Source organism: Lonchura striata, chromosome 3, assembly GCF_050655825.1.
Source record: "Lonchura striata isolate lonStrDom1 chromosome 3, ASM5065582v1, whole genome shotgun sequence".
In the NCBI taxonomy this organism is placed as follows: domain Eukaryota; kingdom Metazoa; phylum Chordata; class Aves; order Passeriformes; family Estrildidae; genus Lonchura; species Lonchura striata.
In genome coordinates, this window is record NC_140705.1 from 62,992,059 (window position 1) to 63,013,363 (window position 21,305).

General features: G+C 40.4%; 1 protein-coding gene across 14 annotated transcripts in view; it reads left to right on the top strand.

Annotated features, from left to right (window-relative positions):
* The window catches only part of NHSL1 (NHS like 1), a 180,379-nt gene that overhangs the window by 122,953 nt on the left and 36,121 nt on the right, over positions 1–21,305 (top strand). For all 14 annotated transcript variants that reach the window (XM_085575313.1, XM_085575304.1, XM_085575305.1 and 11 more), the window contains exons 2-3: positions 2,249–2,401; positions 19,301–19,428. In XM_085575313.1, the coding sequence (XP_085431439.1) occupies positions 2,249–2,401; positions 19,301–19,428 (281 nt within the window). The remainder of the gene's footprint in view (positions 1–2,248; positions 2,402–19,300; positions 19,429–21,305) is intronic.

Here is a 21,305-nt window from a genome sequence, read left to right on the forward strand (position 1 = left end):
TGTGCTCGCTGTACTTTCAGGAGGCAGCCCAGTTCTGAAGGAAAGTGCAGGTCCCTTCAGCTTCAGTTGTGCTTCTTGCAGTCTCTTTTTACGTTTTTCTTACTCTTTTAATAGTTTCTCGTTGTGGAGTGTGTGGAGGCAGCATTGTGAGGGTCTTTAGGACCTCTGCTTTGAGACACAGTCGCTTTAGGAGTGCTTTGTCACGGTGATTTTGAAGGGGCCAAAGTTCTCGGTGTGAAATGGGCGACTCGGTGACAAGGCAGGGTGTGCCGGCGTGTCGTGGTATCGTGGTGGTTTGTCAGACATCTGTCTCTGCTTATGCGGCTATGGGCTTGTATCGCTGAGGTGTCTACGTAAAGTTTGTTCTGACCAAGGTTTGTTTTTAAAGATGTTCTGGTTTCAGAGTGGCTTTTAAAATCACATTGATCTTCCTTTAAGTCATGAAGGATAGACAAATCGCACTAGAAAGAGTAGTTGGCAGATGTGCGCACCACTTCTCTTGACCAGTTTTGATGACCATTATTGATCTGACGAGCAGTAAGCCTTAATTTTGCTGTGGCAGGGCTTCAGCCAGACAGTGGGCTTGGCTGCAGGTGTTTACCTCCTCCTCTTCCTCCTCCAGCCTTACCCCACTCCCCATCCACCGGTTCAGCCAGGGGATGGTGTGGGTGTCTTTCACTGACTTTAAGTGTCACTTTCTGTTAGATGGGGGTGATTGATGCTGTAACCAGGTAGGTGATGACTTCTCCGGTTTTTGTGATTGAGGTTACTGATTAGTAAGAATGGGAAGAATGGGCACAAGCTGAATGTGTATCTGCCTTGGGGCAACCAGAATGTCTTAGGAGAAGAGGGGGTGGGATGCAGGACCAAGACACAGACATGAGGGCACCCATTTTCAGGCCATTTGAGGTCTGAAACTACTCTAAAATAAGTGAGGGGAAGCAGTTAGGAACCTCCCCCTCTACCTCAAGTCCGTTTAGGAAAGAACAGGCATTGAGCATTAGGCTGTAGCTATGTTTTGAAGTTAGAGACATAGCTTATTTTCCTTAAGAATGCTAATTGTTTCAATCTGAAATGATCCCAGCAGATGCACAGTAGTGTTAAGGAAAGTGTAATTTTTCAGATGACAGAAGGCTGTTGCATTCTTTTTGCTTCTCAGCTTTAACATACCACCTCTGCTACTGCAAGGGCATCAGACAAACCACAAAGTGATGCCATAGGCAGTGCAGCAGCAGAGGCGGCAAAAGGAAGATGCAGAGCTGACAGCAAGGCTGGGAGCAGTGGAGCTGTGGCAGCAGGGCAGGTGCTTGGAAGGCGGCACATCTGTAGTGTCCTTTTGTGCTTTGGAGAGCTAAAAAGCAAGGATGTGCAGCATGCTGGCTGAAGGCCAAAGGGTGCCTGAGGGATCATAAAATATGACCCCCAACTGCCCTTTTTCTGTTTACAGCAGGGTAGGGGGATAAGGCTATTCAACTGTATAAGTTTTTATTGATGATAAACTTGAAACAAAATGCAGTGGCTGTCTCTTGGGAAGCATATATGATAAACAAATCTTGGCAGTATGTGCTTTGGCTGTTTCATTGCTAGACTGTCTGAACTTGAACAAGATCTGTGTTTTATTTTTACATTTGTATTGAGTGCAAAGAGGTGGCCAGAGATAGCCCTCTTCAGTGCTGTTGTGCTCTGAGGAGTATTTGTCCATGGAGTTGCTTTTGTTTATGTCTGCTTTCCACTCATGACAAAGGAGCATAGCTAATTTATTTGCTTCACTGGAATCTTGTTTCTGGTGTGAGGAAGCAGGAGGTCAGACAAGGTTGTTTCCCAATACAAATGAACCTGTTGTCATCTCTCATGAAGGCTGTCGTATTCCCAGGGGCACCTTTGAGCCAAGCTATTCTGCACTGCACAGCACCTGCCATGATCAGGGAATGGAAAACTGATTCCTTTTCGAAGAGTTTGAGCTAGAGAGGGGGAAAACAGAGTTTCAAGTTTAGAGTAAATAAAACAGCAAGTATAAAAATGGGAAGAGTAAACAGTGTTTCCTACAGAACTAATTTTAGCGTAGAAATGTAAGGAAGGGTTTTTTAACTGTCACAAAGTGAGATTCTAAGGAGTATTTTGATGGGTCTATGGTGGCAAACAAGGCTTCTTTCGTTTTTAGATTACGTGTGGCAAATTACTTGTGGGATTTTCTGATAGAGCTAACTGCAATAACATCTAGTTTTCTTATTATTGTGTCTCTCTGCAGCTGTTTCCAACCTAGATGAAGAGAGTAGATGGACTGTGCACTACACTGCTCCATGGCACCAGCAGGAAAATGTCTTCCTGCCCTCCTCAAGACCAGCTTGTGTGGAGGACCTGCACAGACAAGCCAAACTGAACCTCAAATCAGTGCTGAGAGGTAAGATGCTGCTACTGACACAGACATGTCCTAAAACAACAGTACTTTCTGCCAGTCTTTGCAAACATATCCAAATTGCAGGCTTTGCAAGAAGTTCACTTGTTTTTCTCTACCACATGTAGAATATTAGTGGAATTTTCCTGCTCAGATGAAGGGACAGGGGAAAATTACTTTGCTGTAAAGACATGAGTAAATGTGTTATCTGTCAGAGCACTCTAAAACAGAAAAGTGTCTCTTGGCCTATCTGTTTAGTCTTTGGAGTGCTTCCAAATGGTACCTTCAGTTTCATTAAGTCCTGAATTAGTCCATTTATGGAGAAAAAAACACATCAGAGGTATTTCATTTAGTGATTTCTTCTGTTGTACAGTGTCATTTCCAGGGTTGTGGCTGCTTGCAAGAAGCTGGAAAAGGTGCTGAGGGCAGAAAAGGGAAATGGGGAGCGCACTCACAAGGACTCCTCCAGTAAGGAAAGTGCTTTCTTGCAGCAGTGTTCAGCATATTTTTAAAGCCCAGTTTTTACCCATAGTACTTCACTGGGGCTGTACCTGTGCAGTCTGTTCTGCGAGGCATTGTGTTGTGTCAGTGCAGCCATGAGAACAAAGACATGCAGCCAGCAAGGAGGCCTGCAGAATGTCTGTCCCTGGGCCAGATATAAAGTTTAAAATAACAGTATAATGTTCGTGTTCTGGAAATGGTTAACGTAGATTTTTCTTTACACTGGCTGTTTAACAAAGGGTTTTACTCTGCAAAGAGCCAACTTGTTCCAGTCGTTTTTTGTTTCAGCAGGAGCTGCAGGTACTTGATACCTTGCATAGTTAACCTGATTTAAAAGAATATTGTCGTTTTTATTTGATTAACATGACATTTCTGCTTTTTAGACTTGAAGAGACCTTGATTTTGTATGTCTGAATAGAGAAGTGTTTGACAGCCATATTTGAGTTCTTTTGCCATTTCCCCAGTTAATTGATTTTCACTTGTCTCTTACTAGGGGCTTTTTGTTATCGTTTAATAGGAAAGTCTTGACGGCCAGTGTTATTGTCTCCTGCATGGCTCAGCAGATAGCCTGTGTGCCCTCTTTACTTATTACTGAATTAATAGATTTGCAGTTCCTTAGCCTTGAAACATTCATTGTTCTCTTGCTGACCCACTTACCAGTCCTTTACAAAATAAAAATATTTTTCTGCTTTAGATTAAAAAGAATACTGATTGTTGTTAGATTTTTGTGAACATTAACCACTTATTAGAATACTTTTTTCCCGTTCTCTGTTTTGGACTGTTAAAAAAAAATCCTGCACAGGCTAAAATGCACTGATTTTCTTGAGTTTTATCAGAAATGTATCTACTACAGTTTCATGTTCTATTTTAACAAATTTTTATCTAATATGCGTGTGAAATCAAGTAATATATGCTGCTTCCCCTTCTTATACACCTGGAGTTGTTTTGGTCTGGTGGGATTTTTCTCTGGAGGTGCAGCTCATTATAAAAAAGAAGCTATTGATTACTACTACAATTTGCTAATTAGCCATTTATGTTAAATAACCTGGCTTGTATACCTCCTTGGTAATGAAGTGAGTTTCAGTTTCATGATTTCAGGGTGGTAAGTAAGAGGAGAAACTGTGATGATACCTTCACCGGACGTCATACTGCTGACTTAGTGAATACAACTCTGTTATATATTTCTTGTTTAACCTTAAACTCTTTCTTTGAGCCACTTTTTTTTTTCCCCAAAGTGCAGTTTTAAAATAACTCCTTGCTGTTGGCTGGAACTATCCTGAGAAGTTACAGCATGAGTAGTATTAAGAGAGGCTCTGAGTAAGGTTTTATCAGTTTTACTGTGCTGTTGCTTCAACCAGTAGTGTGAAATCAGGAAAGCACTGGTGCCTTGGAGATTTGAGTTAAAAGTTATGTATCCAGAGCAGAGTTTCATTCAGTGTAAAAGCACTGTTAAAATTGTGACATAATTTTGACAACTGCTAAACTGCTTTTCTGTGAGAACCCCGGGCTTGGTCTGGGGTCTCGTGTGGTGGAAAAGTCTCTCCTCCAACCTGTGCTTTCAAAGAAAAACTGCGCAGGCTCTTGCTGTTCGGTCTTAAGGCAGTTTATTGTTAGTTATCTAAAAGATTGTCTTCTCAGGCTGCGGCTGTTTGATCAGCGGCCTGGGTAGAGGCACAAACACACACCCTGGCATCCTCTCTGTCTGCTGTCTTCTTCTTCTCTCCCCCACCCAGGGCTGCTGCTATCTTTTATATGATATATTACGTATTACATGTTTATAGTTTTCCCCCAATACCTACTACCTATATTACAAAGTGCTTTTCTACTCTAAACCAATCTGTGAGTGCCAACATCACCAAGAACATGGAGGCAAGGAAGAAGAAGGAGGAATAACAGGATCAGTCCACTTTCCTCAATCTTAAGATTTCTGACCCCTATGTACAAAGTAAAAACCCTCCTGTACAGGTGCTAAAACCCCCCTGTACAATACTAAAAAAATTCTCCTCTGTTTTGTAACTACTTTTACTATACTATCTAACCCTTTGTGACTGCTTGTTCCACCTTCAAAGTTGGTAACTCATTCCATGGCTCAAACTCAAAATCACAGCTGTTTCCAGCTGCCTGCCGTGATCTAAAATGCTTCTGACCAAGGCCTGGAACCTCTAAAAATGTCTGAGAGACATTTTGAGTTCCAACACTTTTCCACCTGTTTATTTAGAAAAAAACAAAATTTTCTAAAGCTTCTTAATAGGCAGAAAGGAATTATGTGACTATAACGCAGAAGAGCTTGAAGTAGTCTTACAAGAAGCACCATTGGGCTAGCATGGGGACTTCAGTTCTGCATGTCTTGGCCTCATGATAAAGCTTGCAGTTTGGCATCCTTTTGGTATTTAATTGGCTGAGGTAAACTATGGAGCAATAGAACAGTTGTATGTGACTCACGCTGTATGGGTGGTGGGGAAAGAATGACACTGGATGACAAAATGCGCTCCATTCTGTGCAGAAAGTTGGATGAATCACTTTTGTCTCCAAAAAATGGTGGCAACAATGGGAAACTGGAAGGAAGTAGAACTAAAGCCAATACAATTTTTACTTTATGCTAAGTCAGAAATGAAGCAGTAGACATGTACAGCAGTGGAGAAATATGAGGGCAAATATGTTTAAATGCCCCTCATAAATTTTTGGGGTTATGAAATAATTTAAAGTTTTTAAGAATAGAGCAGACAAGCACTACTCAAAAGTCATTTGTGTATATTTAATCCTAATTTTAGAGGAGGTTGGGAAGGAAGAAAGAACCTCCAGTGGTCCCCTTGAACCTGATAACGAGATCATGAAGACTAAGTTAGCGGCTATTGTTCAGAACCATCAAAAGACAGGTTTGAAAGTTTTTCGGTCCTGTTGTTCACATTATGAGAGCTGATGTTGGTAGATAGCAGCTATAGCAGCTTCACTGAAGACTATTTATTTGTTTCTACACATGTGGCTCCCCTGTAAATGGAAAAGTTAGTGTAAAACTTAGGTTACAATTAGTAATTCACATGTAGAGCACATTTAAATCACCTGCCAAAGTATCAAATTTATAAAATCTTTCAAAATAACTCCAGCAAAGTATCTCTATCAAGGTATTTTCACCCATCTAATAGTAACCAGATGGAATCTTGGCTAGCTTTTATGACAGTCAGTGAAAGGGCAAACTGTTTGTTCTGGTATGATTTTAACAGCAAATACTTTACTGTGTGGTCTAATAAAAAAAAAATCTAGTGAAATAGAAAGAAACTGTCTATTATTTAGAATAAACTTCTAAGTACCACTTAAGAAGCAGAAGCTAATATTGCTGCTTAAATTGGTTTAAGAATAAAAATTTAGGGATATTAAAATAAATAGTATTTAATGTGTAATTAATGAAAATGAAGTGTATTGTATGGTAATCTCTGCATACTTTTTCAGGAAGCACTGTTGTGTTCAGAGGAGGAAAAGATCTTCATTAGTTTTTGTGCAGTTGATTATTTCACTTTGTATGTTATATATTGGTGTGTCTCTTGTGTATCAACACTATGCTGTACATAATAGTAGATGTTGTATAGGGAGATATTTTAGGTTTTAACCTGTGAACTAGGCTTTTATCCTTTTGAAATTAAGGGGAAATACTGTGCTTTTTCTTTATGAAGCTACTTTCAAGTATAAGTGGTGAGATATTCAGGTATGTTCATAACTGAGGTAAAGCTATTTATCCTTTAGGCATGCAGGTGCTCTGCTGCCCTCTGAAGTTTTAAAAAGCAGTATTGTCCAGTAATCTGAATTAGAAAATTAAGCACCTGGAACGTTCGTGATGCATAATCTGTCTGTTCTTGAGAACTGAAGTTGCTTTATGTAACCTATATTAAAATTTAGAGTTGTTATTGACTAAAACCAGTGTCTTGATGTATTAAATCCAGGCTGTGTTAGTTAATTTTAAATGAAAGGTCATAGTGGATTAATATGATGGCTAGGGAGAAATAGTACAGCTGCATAGTCATGTGCAATTTGATTTAAATGTTTATAAAACGATGTAATTCTTGGGTTGTGGTGATAGATACAGTATTTCTTCTTAGAGTTTTGTTTGCATTGGATAAAGCAGACCCTTGTTTTCTTTGGGGAAGCAGCGAGGACCTCAGAGTGCCTGCTGAAGCTAATGGAGTGACATGTGCCATGCAAGATGCATGTCTTCTTACCCTCAGGGCCAGACTGGCCTTTCCTGAAACCCTGTCCTGTATAGCCTCTTCCTAATGTTTTCATGGACACTTCATGAAAAGTGTCTCCCAAAATACAGATGTTCAGGTAGAAACAAAACAGTATTAACCACTGAGGAGTCTTAAGGTGACTCTGTGCTTTGTGTCACTGTTGTGTCCTAGGAAGTCACGAAAACAGGAGATGAAGACAGATGGGAAGGAAGAGCTGAGGCTCTGCATGGTGCCAATATCCTCAAATCAATCCTGTTCCTGTGCTATGTGCTCTGCTCCGAGGCTGAGGGACTACTAAAGTTGGCTAGCTCATGTTGCTAATGTCTGCTGATTGTCTGGACTAGCACTGAAAGTCTGGTCTGGGCAGTAGCAGAGCTGTAAGTTCGATGTTGTTCAGAGTGGCATTGTTTCTTAAGGCAGGCTGTTGTCTGTGCTGAAGGGCCCAAGGCAGTGTTTCCTACAGTGTTCTTGGTGCTAAGGCTGAGAGGTTCAGTGGTTAGGGTAGCACTGTAAAACAGCTCCCATCCCTGACACAGCGCATTGACAGACCTGGCTTGTTGCATAGTCCTGTTTGAAGAACCAGTATCTGAGGAAGTCTCTGAAGTGGTCTTCAGCTGGGAGCACAGATAGAACAGCTGTAGTAAATAGCAATGACACAAATATTTGGCAGTAAAAGTAAATTGAGACTAATCCTCATTTTGTGAAGTGTGTTAGACTCTAAAATTGACAAGCAATAAGGCATGAAGCATGAAGATGGGGAGGAGACACAGCACTGTTCTAAGTGTTGCTTTGCTTACCTGCTTGGGGTGTATTTTAAGTGTGCCTGTTTACCTTTGTGACATCAACAGTCTGTTACAGGTGGACGTCCAGTGTCCTAAAAGGAAAGCCTAAAGTTTCATCTGGAATGCATTGGCCTTGGATAATCTTGCAAGTTATGATGAAGTAAGGAAGAGAAAAAAGAATTCTTGCCATGTATCTGAACTCTTGGTTTCTATTATTTTTGAACTATTCTAAATTCTCCCTCAAATGTGGATATATGTCAGTTGCAGTGATGGGAACCAGAGCAGGGCATGTATAGTGGAATTTCCAAGGGGCACTTGTCTTCCAGTTCCTACAGTTAGCAATGTACAGCATTTTCTTGTAAAAGAAAAGTGGGGGAGTACAATCTTCACTGTTGTCATTTTTTCATGAGATGGGAGATGAAAGACATAAAGGGCAGGGATGAAATAACTGTATTAGTGTTAAAGGTCAGACACAGCTAGACTGGAATGATACCAGGCTGTTAGGAGATATCCAGCTCCTGAAGAGTGTTGTGGACACTGTCTGCACTGTTGAAGTTGAAGATGAGGGGCACTGTCTTGTCACACACTTGCTGGTCGCTGCCAAGACATGTTGTCCTTTCCAGCAGATAGCGAGGTTTCAAATATGTACTGAGGAAGGTGTTGCTTTAAGTAGTGGGAACAGTCCACACGCTGACTTTCATTTCCCTTTTCAGTCTGTAACTGCCGAAACTTCCTGCACAACTGCCTGTGCTTTGTGCCCTCCCCCCAGGGTAATTGTGTTGATTCAAGCTACATAATATAGGGCTCGTTGTTCCAATGCCTGCGATGATTCATTTATTATCTCATCTTCAGAAGAGCTGGATTTGGCTGACTCTAGCTTCTGTTTAGCTTTGTTGGCCAAATTCAAGGAATGTATTTAAGCAGCAGTGATTGAAACACTTGATTTGTTTTCCAGAAGACATCTGGTTAGCATTGTCAAATAAAACAGGATTTAAGTAGTTAGTCATAAAGCCTCTATTATGTCTTGCTACAAGACCCTCCAGACAGGTACATGTTTAGCCTTTGTTTTCTCAGTGCATCTGCTGGGTCACTGTTCAGATGAGCAATATTAGGGTCAGACCTACTAGTCGATAATCCTGCTGAGAAGATTATGGACTTAAAATAATCTTATGTTTCATTAAAGAGCTGCAAAATAGGGGGAAAACACTTCATATTAACAATAGCTGTGGTTCAGGTTCAGAGAGATGTCAAGATGTGAACTCCCTACCAACTGGAAACCTTTATGAAGTAAAAGGCCATTAAAGCTAGGAGTGGACCATATGTTCCTGAAAGGCCTTGGAGCTATAAAATAAAAAAATGGAAGTCAACCTATTTTTCATTATTTTAGTTTCAATTGTCAAGTTACTATCAGAACTTCTGCTCATGTATCTTGATTTTTTTACTGTTACTGAATTAATTCACTGTACATCTGTTGATGCTTTTGGCCAAGTTCCATATTCCAACTGCCCTTTCTAATAAGGAATTTCAAAAAGCAAATACTCATATGAAACAAAACAGAATTTGACCAAGAGGCTACACTGCATGTGTTTGAAAGCTGGTCTTGTGCTGCAAAATTGAGCTACTTGGAAGAATCTAGGTGGCCTTTTTTTAGGATTAGTTTATATAGTGCATTGCTGAGTGTAAAAACATAAAGAGTGGTTATATGTAGACTGATTGCATGATACACATAAGCAGTGAAAGCAATTCCAGTGAAAGGGTTTAAAGAAGATAAAATATGTTTCAAAATAATACAGGGTTTTTTCCTTAAACTAGATGAATATGTTTTTTTAGGCAGCTATATCTGACAGATTATTGAATCTATTTCAGATCCATGCCTTTAATAAAAAGAATAAATCAAAACTGTTAACTCTCTGTAGCAGTTATTTAAGTACTAGGTAAAGCAACTTCCATCACAAGGAATATTGAACTTCCAGTTGGTTTCCTTTTTGCTTTTCTTCCTCCTTACTCTCTTAGATTTAGGATGTTATGTGCTTGTTGGCAGCACTTGAGATAGCTTTACATTTGAAATGTCCTAGGAGAAAAAACAGTGAAAAATACCTCTGTATTTTTTACATTAGCTGTGTTCAGTTGTCTAAGAAACAGCAAATATCCATAAAAAACACTAGAGAAAAATCAGGGAGTGTTATTTTAATGCAAGCATCAAAGATAGAAAAGGAAGCAAATACACTGTTATACTTAAGACATCTTGTCACCACTAAAGGCAGTCATATAAGGCACTTGCAAAAATTTAAACTAACTTGAGAAAACGGTGATAATTATTTTGAGCACTCCCTAGTGACAGCTTGTTAACAAATATAATTTGTCATGGCTGTTGCATTTTGGTGTCATTAAAAGGGTTTTCTCTTATCACTATATTATGCAGATTACCTGGGGAATTAAAGTTTGGTATTAAATGTATTTATTTTTTAAAAGTTCCAAGAAAATAAGAGAACGATCAATGTGTTTGCATTTACGTGACCCTGTTAATGGTATTTTGGCATTTAAGAGTTCCTTTTAATTTGGATCCTTTTTAAACACTTGCATCTGATTTAGACCCTTGAAAATAAATCTATGCAATTGCTTTCCTGTAATGTTGCACTTTCATGCCCCATCCTTGTGCTGCCTTAAGTGTCTGCACAGCTGAGCCCTGAAGCTGCTTGGAAGGGTGGGTCTCCCAGCCCAACTGGCCTCCAGTTACCATAGCAGAACACATTTCCCAACATTTGTGTATGGGGGGAAATAGACCTAACATAAATACATTTGTATGCTTTCAGTAAGACTTCTTTGAAGTACCAGTGCACTTCTCTGTCACAGGCCATCAGCCCTGTGTTAGGATTACCTTCATCCCATTGGAGCTCAAGACATCTTTGTGTCTGGGTATCTCTGGACAGCATCTATCCTTAAAAGCGGCCTGTGTGGCTGGTCATGGCTATTTATTCATGAAAGAAAATGTGCAAAATAGTCTTTAAAAAAAGTCTGATGGACTTTCAAGCTCTTATTCATCAAGTAAGACAGCTTTGAAGCAAACAAGTTTTGCTAGTGGTCTTTTTGTTTGTTTTGCCACTTGCCACTTTATATGGTGCTTGTGGAAGAAATATGTTGGTACCCATGTTCACTGTCTCTGGGCTTGTCTTGGGCTTTTCTGTATGTACTGATAAAAGATACAGAAATATCAGTATAAAACTGTATTTTGGGGCAAGGGATGGGAATAATAAGGAAGTTGGCTGGATTGACAAAGGCTGGTACTAGCCAGAGCACCTAGATTGAGCTGTTGAGCAAAAGTTTTTTCAGCTGGGTGGCAACAGTACTCCATCTGTTGAAGTCCCTGACCCGTTTAACTGGGAGTCTGAACAAAATAGTGCACTGAATATATCACAGCTGAAGTTCATGAACTTGCTTTGCAGTCAGCATTGGTTACAGATCAGTGGGTACACAAGTGCATCATTGCTGTGGCTTTGCAACATATTTTAGAACTTTGATATAGAAGCATTCTCTGTGATAGTCAAGTTCTGCAGATGATATGGGGATTTATACATTTAAAGAAAATGGGACATGATCCAAGCTGAGTGAATTTTTAGGAGGAATGTAAAGTAGTAGAGGCAAGCTGTCTGCTGCATATTTAGTTCCAGGGACAAAAATAGGTGCTGTATTGGAGTTAAGTTGAGCTGTTTTTTTTAAGTCATATTTAACTTGAGATATTTGTGAGAAACAAGATTGCCTTTGTACAGCTGAGCTTTTATATAGCCTGTCTCATATACACACAGAGAGCTCTGCATTCTTAACCCCGGTTTACAAATGAGAGAACCATAAAGAGGCACAGAGTGAAAGGTAGTAATTTCAGTTAGATTTACTAACCAAAGAAACCTTTGAACTAGGGTGTCTGTTTTAATTATAGTCCCAGGCATAATCATTCTCAACAAGCTCTTTATCTTGAAAAGTTACCTCCCTGAAATTCCCCAGTTAACTGCATAGTCAAATGTTACCTTGGTTTTATCCATGTCTTACCACAGTGACGTGAGCAAGCAGAAAGGCAGCCATGCCCTTTGAAGAGGTCCTGGTTCAGTGCTCAGAGGGTGTTTTGGTACTTAGCACCAGACCATATGACAGTCCCAAACAAAGCACAACTCTGGCTTTTACAGGGGACAACATTTTCCTTAGTGTTCTGAGAAAACCATTAGGAAACTGGAGATTTAGCCTGTGCCCACCTTATGTGTAAAGAACTTAAATTTTTATCTAAATGAAAAATACTTTTAACTTGCAAAAGCATATAATCCATAGAAGCAAAGATTGATAGCCCTTTTAGGTTCTCTTGCCCCTCATGAGAAGGGCCTGCAGCATTGGACCCAGCACCAGCCATTACTGGTGTGGTGATGATGAGAGTTAAGGCATCTCAAGTTCTTCCTTAGTTGGATTTGTCCTGAGATGCTTTTCTGCGTATTCATATGCTGCAGGCAGTGTGTACATACCTGTTTGGACTCTGAATATAGGAGGCACATACATGAAATTTAGATCACGCCCTGTCTGTCTGCAGGAAGTAAGTCCTTGACTGGATCTAACCCAGCGTGATTTGCTCAGATGCAGCAATGCTGGCTCAGAAATCCAGGTCTTCAACACCCACACCTGTCTGTTACAAGCCCACAAGATCTTAGTTGTCTCAACTCAACTGGAAAAACAAATTCAGTCTCTATCAAGTAAATTAAAATTATATGCACTTACCTACCAGTGGTGAAAGTAATTTATTTTAAAACCAAAAGTATTGATACTTTGATTATTAAAGTGCATTTTCTCCTGTAAAGTAAGAGGTAATTTTAAACAATTTGAGTTTACAAAGCTACACTACAGTCTGTCTGGTTTTAAGTGAAATTTTGGAAAGCTACTTGTAAGACAGTGATTGTAGTTGTGACTTAGGGAGGAACATGTTTTGGGGATATTTACAGAAGAAATTAAGTACAATGTTTGAAGACTGAAAAAAAAGAAGGTTTCTGACTCTGGGGAGTAGAGTGGTTTTCCAGTGATATGTGCAGCAAATGGATAAATGTGTTTTAATATACTAGTCAGCAGATTTATTTCTCTAGTTGACAGTTTAGCTGACTTGAGCAGTTAATAGTCTCTCTGTAGTAAGAAAAAGAAAAAGAAAAATACAAGTTAAAACATGAAAGGCTCTGCCAAGAAGTCACCCAGACTTCAGCTGAGATAGTTTTTCAAGCATGCAGATGAAGCTGTCAGTTCATCACATGTCCCTTCTTGCTGACAAGGAGACGGCAAGAGGCAATATAAATGTAATTGATGCTTGTGCTGGTCTTTCCCTTTTCTACGTCTGTACCTGGGTGTTTTTGTTTCAGCAGCTCTGGGCAGCTCTGCCAGGCAGGCAGCGCATCTGCTTCTGGTCCCACTTAAATTTTATTTTAATCTCTTTGGATTTTAGCAGTTAGTCTTCAGTTCAATGTCCTTTTCTGGCATATAGGGCAAATTTAGACATTTCTAGGATATGATTTTCCTGTCTTTTCCTTGCTTGACCCATGCAATAGGATGGGTAGTTATTCCAAACTAATTAAGCTATTAAGATGTCTGAATAACTTTGATGCCAAGTTTCTAAGTTTATACTAGTCAGTATTATGGTGCTTTAATTCTTTAACTAGTGCCTTGCTGTTTACTAATAAATATTTAGAAATGTGTATTTTAATTTTTTAATATTAGCCTCTTCAATATATACTTGTGGGAGTGTGCCTGAGTGTGTACATGTGGATGTAGATAGCTACAGAGCTTAAGGCAACAGTCATGTGAGCAGTGTTTGCTTACAGGAGTAATCAGAGTAATCTCATTAGGGCTAATTTAATGAGTAATGGGTGCACTTTCAGGCCTGAGAAGTGAAGGACTGGTCCAGGATGGTGGCATAAAGCTGTGGATCTGTGCTCTTGCTGGGGCTTTGACTTAGGGAGAGGTCTCAGGCTCAGACAGGCTCTAGCCATGGAAGCCAGCACCTGGAGGCTTTTCTCCCTGCAAACAGGTATATATGGGGTGCACTAATACTGACAGGCAAGATAGTTTTGTAGAGAAGCTTGTTATAAATAACACTTTTGCACAGTTCGTTTACAGTAAAAAAAATATAAAGCACAGCTTCTGAAAATAACTGAATCCATGTCGCTCTGACCTGTTCTGCATCTGACAAGGTAATGAATTTTCCTTCATAAAAACTTCCAAGATATGGCAACGAATTTTATGGGTAGGAAGCTTAGCAGGTACAAAACATTACCAAAGTTGGTTAAAGGAGAGGAAAAGAGCCAGTGCATCCAGTCCCATCCTAGCAAACCCAGCCTTCCATCTGTTGTGGCACGGTGCAGCATGTAGGTCTGACAAGGTAAAGTTAATCCTGCTTTACCATGGTAATACCATGTCAGACGAATTACTGAGGTATCAGTGCTGTGCCTTCTGTTCACTCCTGTGATTTGTGCCTCAAATTATCATGCAAGAATATGATTTCAGTTGTTGGAAAAGCAGTAAATTGCCTCTGTGTTTGTGTGTGTTACCAACTCAGGGGCACATACAAGTTCCTTGTGTGTAATGGAGAGATCTGGGCTGAGAGGCCTTGGAGCTATTTCCATACACTTGGCCTGACAAATCTGTCACAGAATCTGTAAGCTTTTATATGGAGAGGTTGAGTTATTCACAACACTGCTGAATTCAGTGCCTGTAGCTCAAAACTCTGGTGCAGAATTGCACATGGCTGGTTGAGCCTTTGCTCTGTTTGCTGCTGCAGGTACTCGCCTGTCCCCAGCTTATTTAGCAGGAGGGAAGAGAGCAGAGATGAGTGATGTGCAGGACCTGTCCCCGCACACTTTTGTTTGATGCCAAGATTTAGATTTACCAAAGGCTGCAATACTGCAATCTTGGGCAAATATATGAGTGTGTGGGTATATTGCAGAGACTTGGGCATGATTGTATTGGGTACTGACAGCTTTAACACATCTGCTTTGGTTGTGTCTCCCGAACCCTGTTCTAATAACTGTGGAAATTATGAAGGGGCCCTTAAAAGGGCTTTGACTGCATTTCCCACACACTTTCTCCATGCTTAACTAAAACCACTCTGTGAACAGCAAAACACAAGGAAAAATTTAATCTTTTAGGAAGGGTTTCACTTGTACTACATAACTGGAAAGAAATTATTATATAATCTAATGACAGTAATTTTTGAGCAATGCTTCTAATATAGAGGTGGTTTTGAAATTTAATGTATCACTAGTATAGAAGGAAAACAAGAACTAATCTATGGTTTCACTTGGCCAGAAAAGCACTTGCAGGGCAACAGAAGGTGACAGGCAATGTCCCTGTGCACTTAGCCCCAGAAGCAATCAGTCAGGAGATGAAGGGGAGGAAGGTAGCTTCAGGCTTCTGAGATGTGGCACTACCCAGTGCTGCCACCAATTGCAATTGCCAAGGCAGTAACACTTTCCTGATTTTCCTGGAATTAAAGTTTCTGTGAGCAATATTGGTTCTTCCGGAGCATAATCATTGTTGCACTTTTCAGATCAGATTCATGTGAAAATTATGACTTGGAGCTTGCCTGCAGCATGTGCTGCAGATTTGGAGTGACAAGCGCATCCTGAGGAGCGGGTGTTTGTGTCCTGCCTGATGCAGGGTCCTGGGGTTCCACCTGGCAGTTCTTCAGCAGAAATACGGAAACACAGTACACGGTTTTATATGTTGTGTAATGTGGGAAGTGGCAGCCAGGAGTGTCTATGTTCCCGATTCAGCTGGTGCTAATGTATTGTCATTCTTTAAAATGAAGATTTTTAATAACTGGAACTGGATGGATCCTTCTGTTACCTTGTTGGCTTCAGTACAGACATCTTTGAAATAACACGCATAACTGTAAGAACTTTTTACTTCGTGTATATTGCTCTTCTCTGTTTGGGGTTGTCAGACTAGGACAACGTATTGCTCCTCTGGGAAGAAGGGAGTCTTTCCAAGAGTAATTATCTGGAGTATTCCTAGAGTAAGTATCCCTAACGCCTTCATCAGTATTTTTTTTTACAAAAAGAAAACCTCTGTATCTGAAAAATATGAGCCTGATTGCTTACAGAAGACCATGTGCACCTCTAAGAAGAATAAAGAGATGGAGGAGAAGAGCCTCCATCTAGAACAGTTTTTAAACAGCAGTTTTCACCCTTGGTTTGAAAATGACAGTACCTTCAGTCAGGTGCAATGTTTGGCCTTGTGTTGTGCTTGTAGGCTGTTGCAACATGAAGTAAAAAATGTCTGCCTAAAGCCTCTGGTGAGGTTTGTTTGCCTTGGGTGCCATCCACAGTGTGTTTCCTGCTGTGCTGCAATATGTACAGTTACAGTACATAAATAAAAAAGCTGTTTTTGGGGACAAACCACCTTTTTCTTGGTTTCACCTAGCAGTTTTTGGCAATTTTGGCTTCATCATCAACATTGCTGCAATAACTTCTAAAGTTACATAGATTTTGTGTTGTGGATAGTGGGAAGTTGTGAGCTTGATAAGCTGACAGGTTGTTATTGGCAGTCCACTTGAACTTCTGATGGACTTGAGACCTTCAGCATTGATTTTCTTAAGTTTTTGGAGCTTTTCTGGGCTTCATAAAATGCCCTATTCATCATCTTTACCCTCTTGGTTAGGAAAATAAATAAGGTCAAACAATTAATATTAGAGCATTCATCTGTTACGCTCCAGAAGAGCCTGTCACCTCCAGAAGTGTCCTGTGACAGATGTGACTGCATGAGAAGCCCACACTGGAGCAGGCTTCTGACAGGCCTTGGGAATCCTTGAATAGAGAAGCCTAAGCAAGAGCAGATTTGCTGGCAGGACTTCTGACCCACCGTGGGGAACCCACACTGAAGCAGACTGTTCCTGAAGGACTGCACCCATGGGAGAGCCACTGCTGGAGTAGTCTGTGAAGAATTGTAGCCCATGGGAAGGGCTCACATTGGAGAGTTTTTAGAGGACTGTCTCCCAAGGAAGGAACTCCTCACTGAAGCAGGGGAATGACCTCCCTGAGGAGGAAGTAGCAGCAGGAACAACATGATGAACTGACCATAACCCCCATTCCCCATCTCCCTGCACTGCTGTGTGGGGAGGAGTAGAGAATTGGGAATAAAGTTAAGCCTGGGAATGAGGGGAGGAGTGGGTGGAGTGGTTTTTTTTCAGATTTGCTTTACTTCTCATTTTCATGCTCTTATTTTGATTGGTAATAAATTCAACTAAGACTCGTTTTGCCTGTGGTTTTAACTGGTGAGTGATCTCTCCCTGTCTTTTTCTCAGCTCATGAGTCTTTTTATATTTTCTCTCTCCTGCCCAGCTCTCTTCAGAGGAAGAGAGTGATAGAGGAGCTTTGGTGGGCATCTGGTATCTAGCCCAGGTCAAACCACCACAGGTTTTTTTTTTGGGGCCATGATGTCTGATGTCGGAGAGTCTCAGGAGTGGCCAGCAAAGACTCTAAGCCTTAGTCCAAAAATGAGAGGAAAATTAACTGCATTCTTAGGCACCCCTTAGGTTGTATTCATGTAAGTTTGCAGTGATTAATTATTCCGATGAAAGTAAAAGTTGCAGTGTCTTAAGTCGACAACTTAGTGTGTTAACCCGTGCTACAAGTTGATGCAAGTCTTTGGGCTGTCTTGTTCTGCCGCAGTCCACTTAGCCTGTTCATTTGTGGCTCAAACCACCAAACAACCCATCAGGGTGCTCACATCTGTGAGTGTTGTGCTGGATCTCCCTGGATCCACTACCAAATTTGGAACAGCAGTGGAGGAATTTGCTTTGCTGTTTTTGCTGACAGTCATTTTTCACCCCCTGCTGAAGTACAGCAACAGTTTGCCAGATGTGCATAATGTCAGCATGCTCACACGTGTGGAAGGGGTAAACAGGGTTATCAGCCCTCTGATCCTGAGATACAGCCATTGATTTGGATCTCAAAACCCACACTGCCATTGCTGATCCTTGAATTGAGAGTGAAGGAAAGGTTCCTGCCATACTGCCCTTTTTGACACATTAGGGATACATAGGCAAGGACATATGTCCTGCACCAATGGAAATGGCTGGTTGTCAGAGTGTAAGCTTGCCTCCTCAGTGTCCTTGTGCGGATAGAGGGGAGTCCTTATTGATTAAATCCTCACAGATCTGTAGTTGCTGTAGCTCAGTTAACCTGTCAGCACGAGTCCTCCAGACCTTGGTCTCAGAAGCATCTGGGCATAACAGAGGACATGTATGCTGGAGTTGGCACTTTGTAACTCCACCTAATCATTTGGCTAGGCAAAAGTCTCTCTTAAACCTTGCCCTTGGTATAAGCACTGCATCTTTTCTTTTTTAAGGAGTATTCAGAAGATCAAAATAGGCAGACAGATGATATAATCACAGAAAGGCCTTCTTCAGTAAGTGATGGTAAAAGTGCTTTGTGTTGTGATAATGCCTGTGTATTGTGCAGAAATTTCAGTTCCTTAAATGGAAACACACCAGATACTTAATTTTCCCCTTGCTTTCATCATCTTTCAACAGATTCAGATATTTGTCTTTGGAAATGTAAAGCTAACTGGTCTGATGAGTTTGGTTGCTGCATCTTGAACGTTTAATTTTTCCTTATGCTCTGGCGTCTGTTATTCTTTAGCACAGTCACACTGAATATCAATTAGGAGGCAGGAAGATGATTGTGGAAAACTTGGTGAGGGGGATGCTATGCTGACTGGAATTTTAGCTATTGTGATTAGGGATGCATGTGTGTTTTGAGTTTTTTCTGAACTTTAGAAACGGTATAGTATAAACCTACATGTTCTGTGCAGCAACACAAGATTTTGAGATACCTGTGATTAGCATTCCTCTCTCCAAAATCACAGTAAATGGTCTCTTCCATGGACAGGAAGACAAGACAAGTGGTCAGTGCCAAAGTTATTTAGCAGATGGTGCTTGAGTAGTGAGCAACATCATCATCATTTCAAGTGTAAGGCATGTAGTAGATGTCTACTGGCCTGGCAAATGAGACCCCTGGAGTTACTCACATGCATCCATCTCCCATCCTGCGAGATGCTGCCATCTGTCAAGACACCGAGCCAGGCCTCACTTAAATAAATAAATAAAGAAATCTATTTCCCCCTTCTTTCTGAAGCACTTGCCATTGCCTGGGTTAATACACGCTCTCTGTGGGCTTGCGTATGTCACACACGTGAGGGAGGAGGAAATACAGATACAAATATGAGGAACACATCCTTGGGTCCTGTCACTTGGGGCAGACAATGTTAATGCATGGTAAACCTTGTCAGAAAAACACTCAGTACTGAAATGCCACTAAACACCAAGCATAAGCAGTAATGGTTCTTGCCATGATTTAACCTCCTGTTTCTCTTTCTTTTGGCAGAGTGTGACAAGCTGCGGCGGGATGGCTACCGGAGCTCGCAGTATTACTCTCAGGGCCCTACCTTCTCCTCGTCCTCCAGTGCAATCTGTGGAAGTTACCAGGACGATTATGAAGAAATTGAACAAAAGGTAATAGTGGGGAGAGAAGCACTGGAAAAAATACTTGTGTGGTGCAGTTTAATTGCCTGCCATAACACTGTTCAAATAAGGCAGGATTTTTTGAGGATCATAAAGATGTTTGTTTCTTTGAATTTCAGTAACAGTAGTTCATCTGACTTTCGCGATGTCTTAAAATTCGCAATTCTACCCATGCAGTGATAAGTTCCCACTGGCATATTCAGAGTGTGAAAGAAGGGGTTTGGTAATGTTTTGGAGGGAAAACGCCAGCAAGGGTAGCTGCTAAGTAGCAGGAAGAGCTATTTAGCAGCCATCAGTATGCTTGAATTGTAACTTGGATAGGTGCACACTTTGAATTGCTAATAGAGGTGGTTATTCAGTTAGGTAGGGGCTTTGTCCTAATGCATCACAACTGTTTGGTAAAGGCATCCAGAAAATGAAGATTGTCCACTAAATTTGGTTTATTGCCTTTCTTTCAGTTTACTTCATGATTTTCCTGCTTATATCCCCACATCTCAACTCTTAGAATCTAGAAATAAATTAAATAAAAAGAAGGAACAGTTGATCACAAGTTTTAAGAAAGTTATGAAGCCATATTGCTTTGTACATAAATTTATATAGATTTCAATTAAGGAACTAGTAAGTTGTGTTACTGCTCTGAAGAAGAAAAGTTCTGCTCTCCTGTCTTTGTCTTGTTCTGCTTGTGGGCTCTGAAGGAAAATTTGACTCTGGTGTAGTGGTTTGGGATGTTGTTGCTGGGGTGTGTGCCTGCCTAAAACTGAAATGCTAGAGTTCCTGGCATTTTCAAGATAGATATTGTAGAATACTTTGCCAAAACCAGCTCTTGCTTTGAGAGTGGGAGGATATCCTTGACTGTAACACAGTTTAATTTCTTTGAATAGTATGGGCCAAATAATTTTTATCAGCAAAATGTGCAGACCCTGAGAACGCACTTCAGTGGGTAGAGTGTTTTGAGTTTTATCCTACGTGGGTTTTAGTCACTTAATAAGAAGTGTTGTGGAATATGTAGAGTCTCTTGTCCAGGTGGTGATTGCATTTTATATGTGTATTGGCAGGGAGTGTCAGAGGATCTTGTTTAGCTGTGTGTGGTATGTACTGGCAGTGAGCCGAGAATGTAAAGCACATTCATACTGTGGAATACATTATAATGGTAATTTGCAAAACCTTGCTGAAATCATTGGAATTATGATTTCTGGTTGGGAAAGTATTAACACCTTGTTTGTTGGTATTAATGTACTGCCCATAAATGCATACATACCAGCTTGTCCTGGCCAGTACTGTGCAGCATATAACCATCTGCACATGTAAAACTAACATAACATTTAAAAAAAATACAAACACACTTTTGTTTAAACAATTTGCATGAATGTATATAAGCATGGGTGAGGATTCTTAAGAGACAGAGAGCTGTCATCCTTTCTTGGTTAAGGGTTTTTTGAGTGTTAACATAATGTGTTGCTAACAATTTCTGTGCATTCTGGAGAAAATTAATGCAACTAAGTATGCTTTAAATATAGGATAGTACTTCCCATTTCAAATTGGAATAGATTCCTTTAAATATTGTAGCTGAAAGGATGCTTCAGAGCTGTGGAGAAAGATAGCTGCCATACTGACAGTCTTGGCTGTTACTGAGTTTTTCAGAACCTTAGCCTTAACCCTGCCACTCTTATTTCCAGGTCACAAAGACATAAATTTCTTGTAAACTGTAGTATGATTCTCCATTAATATTGTATAACTTTCTTTTGTGGACTTTTCTGACCAGTGTCTCTGTTTGATTGGCACTTTTTTTTTCATGTTGTAAATGTTTAATCTTTCTTTAGAATGTTTACCACAACAAATTTCTGACCTTGAATTATTATCCTACTGGT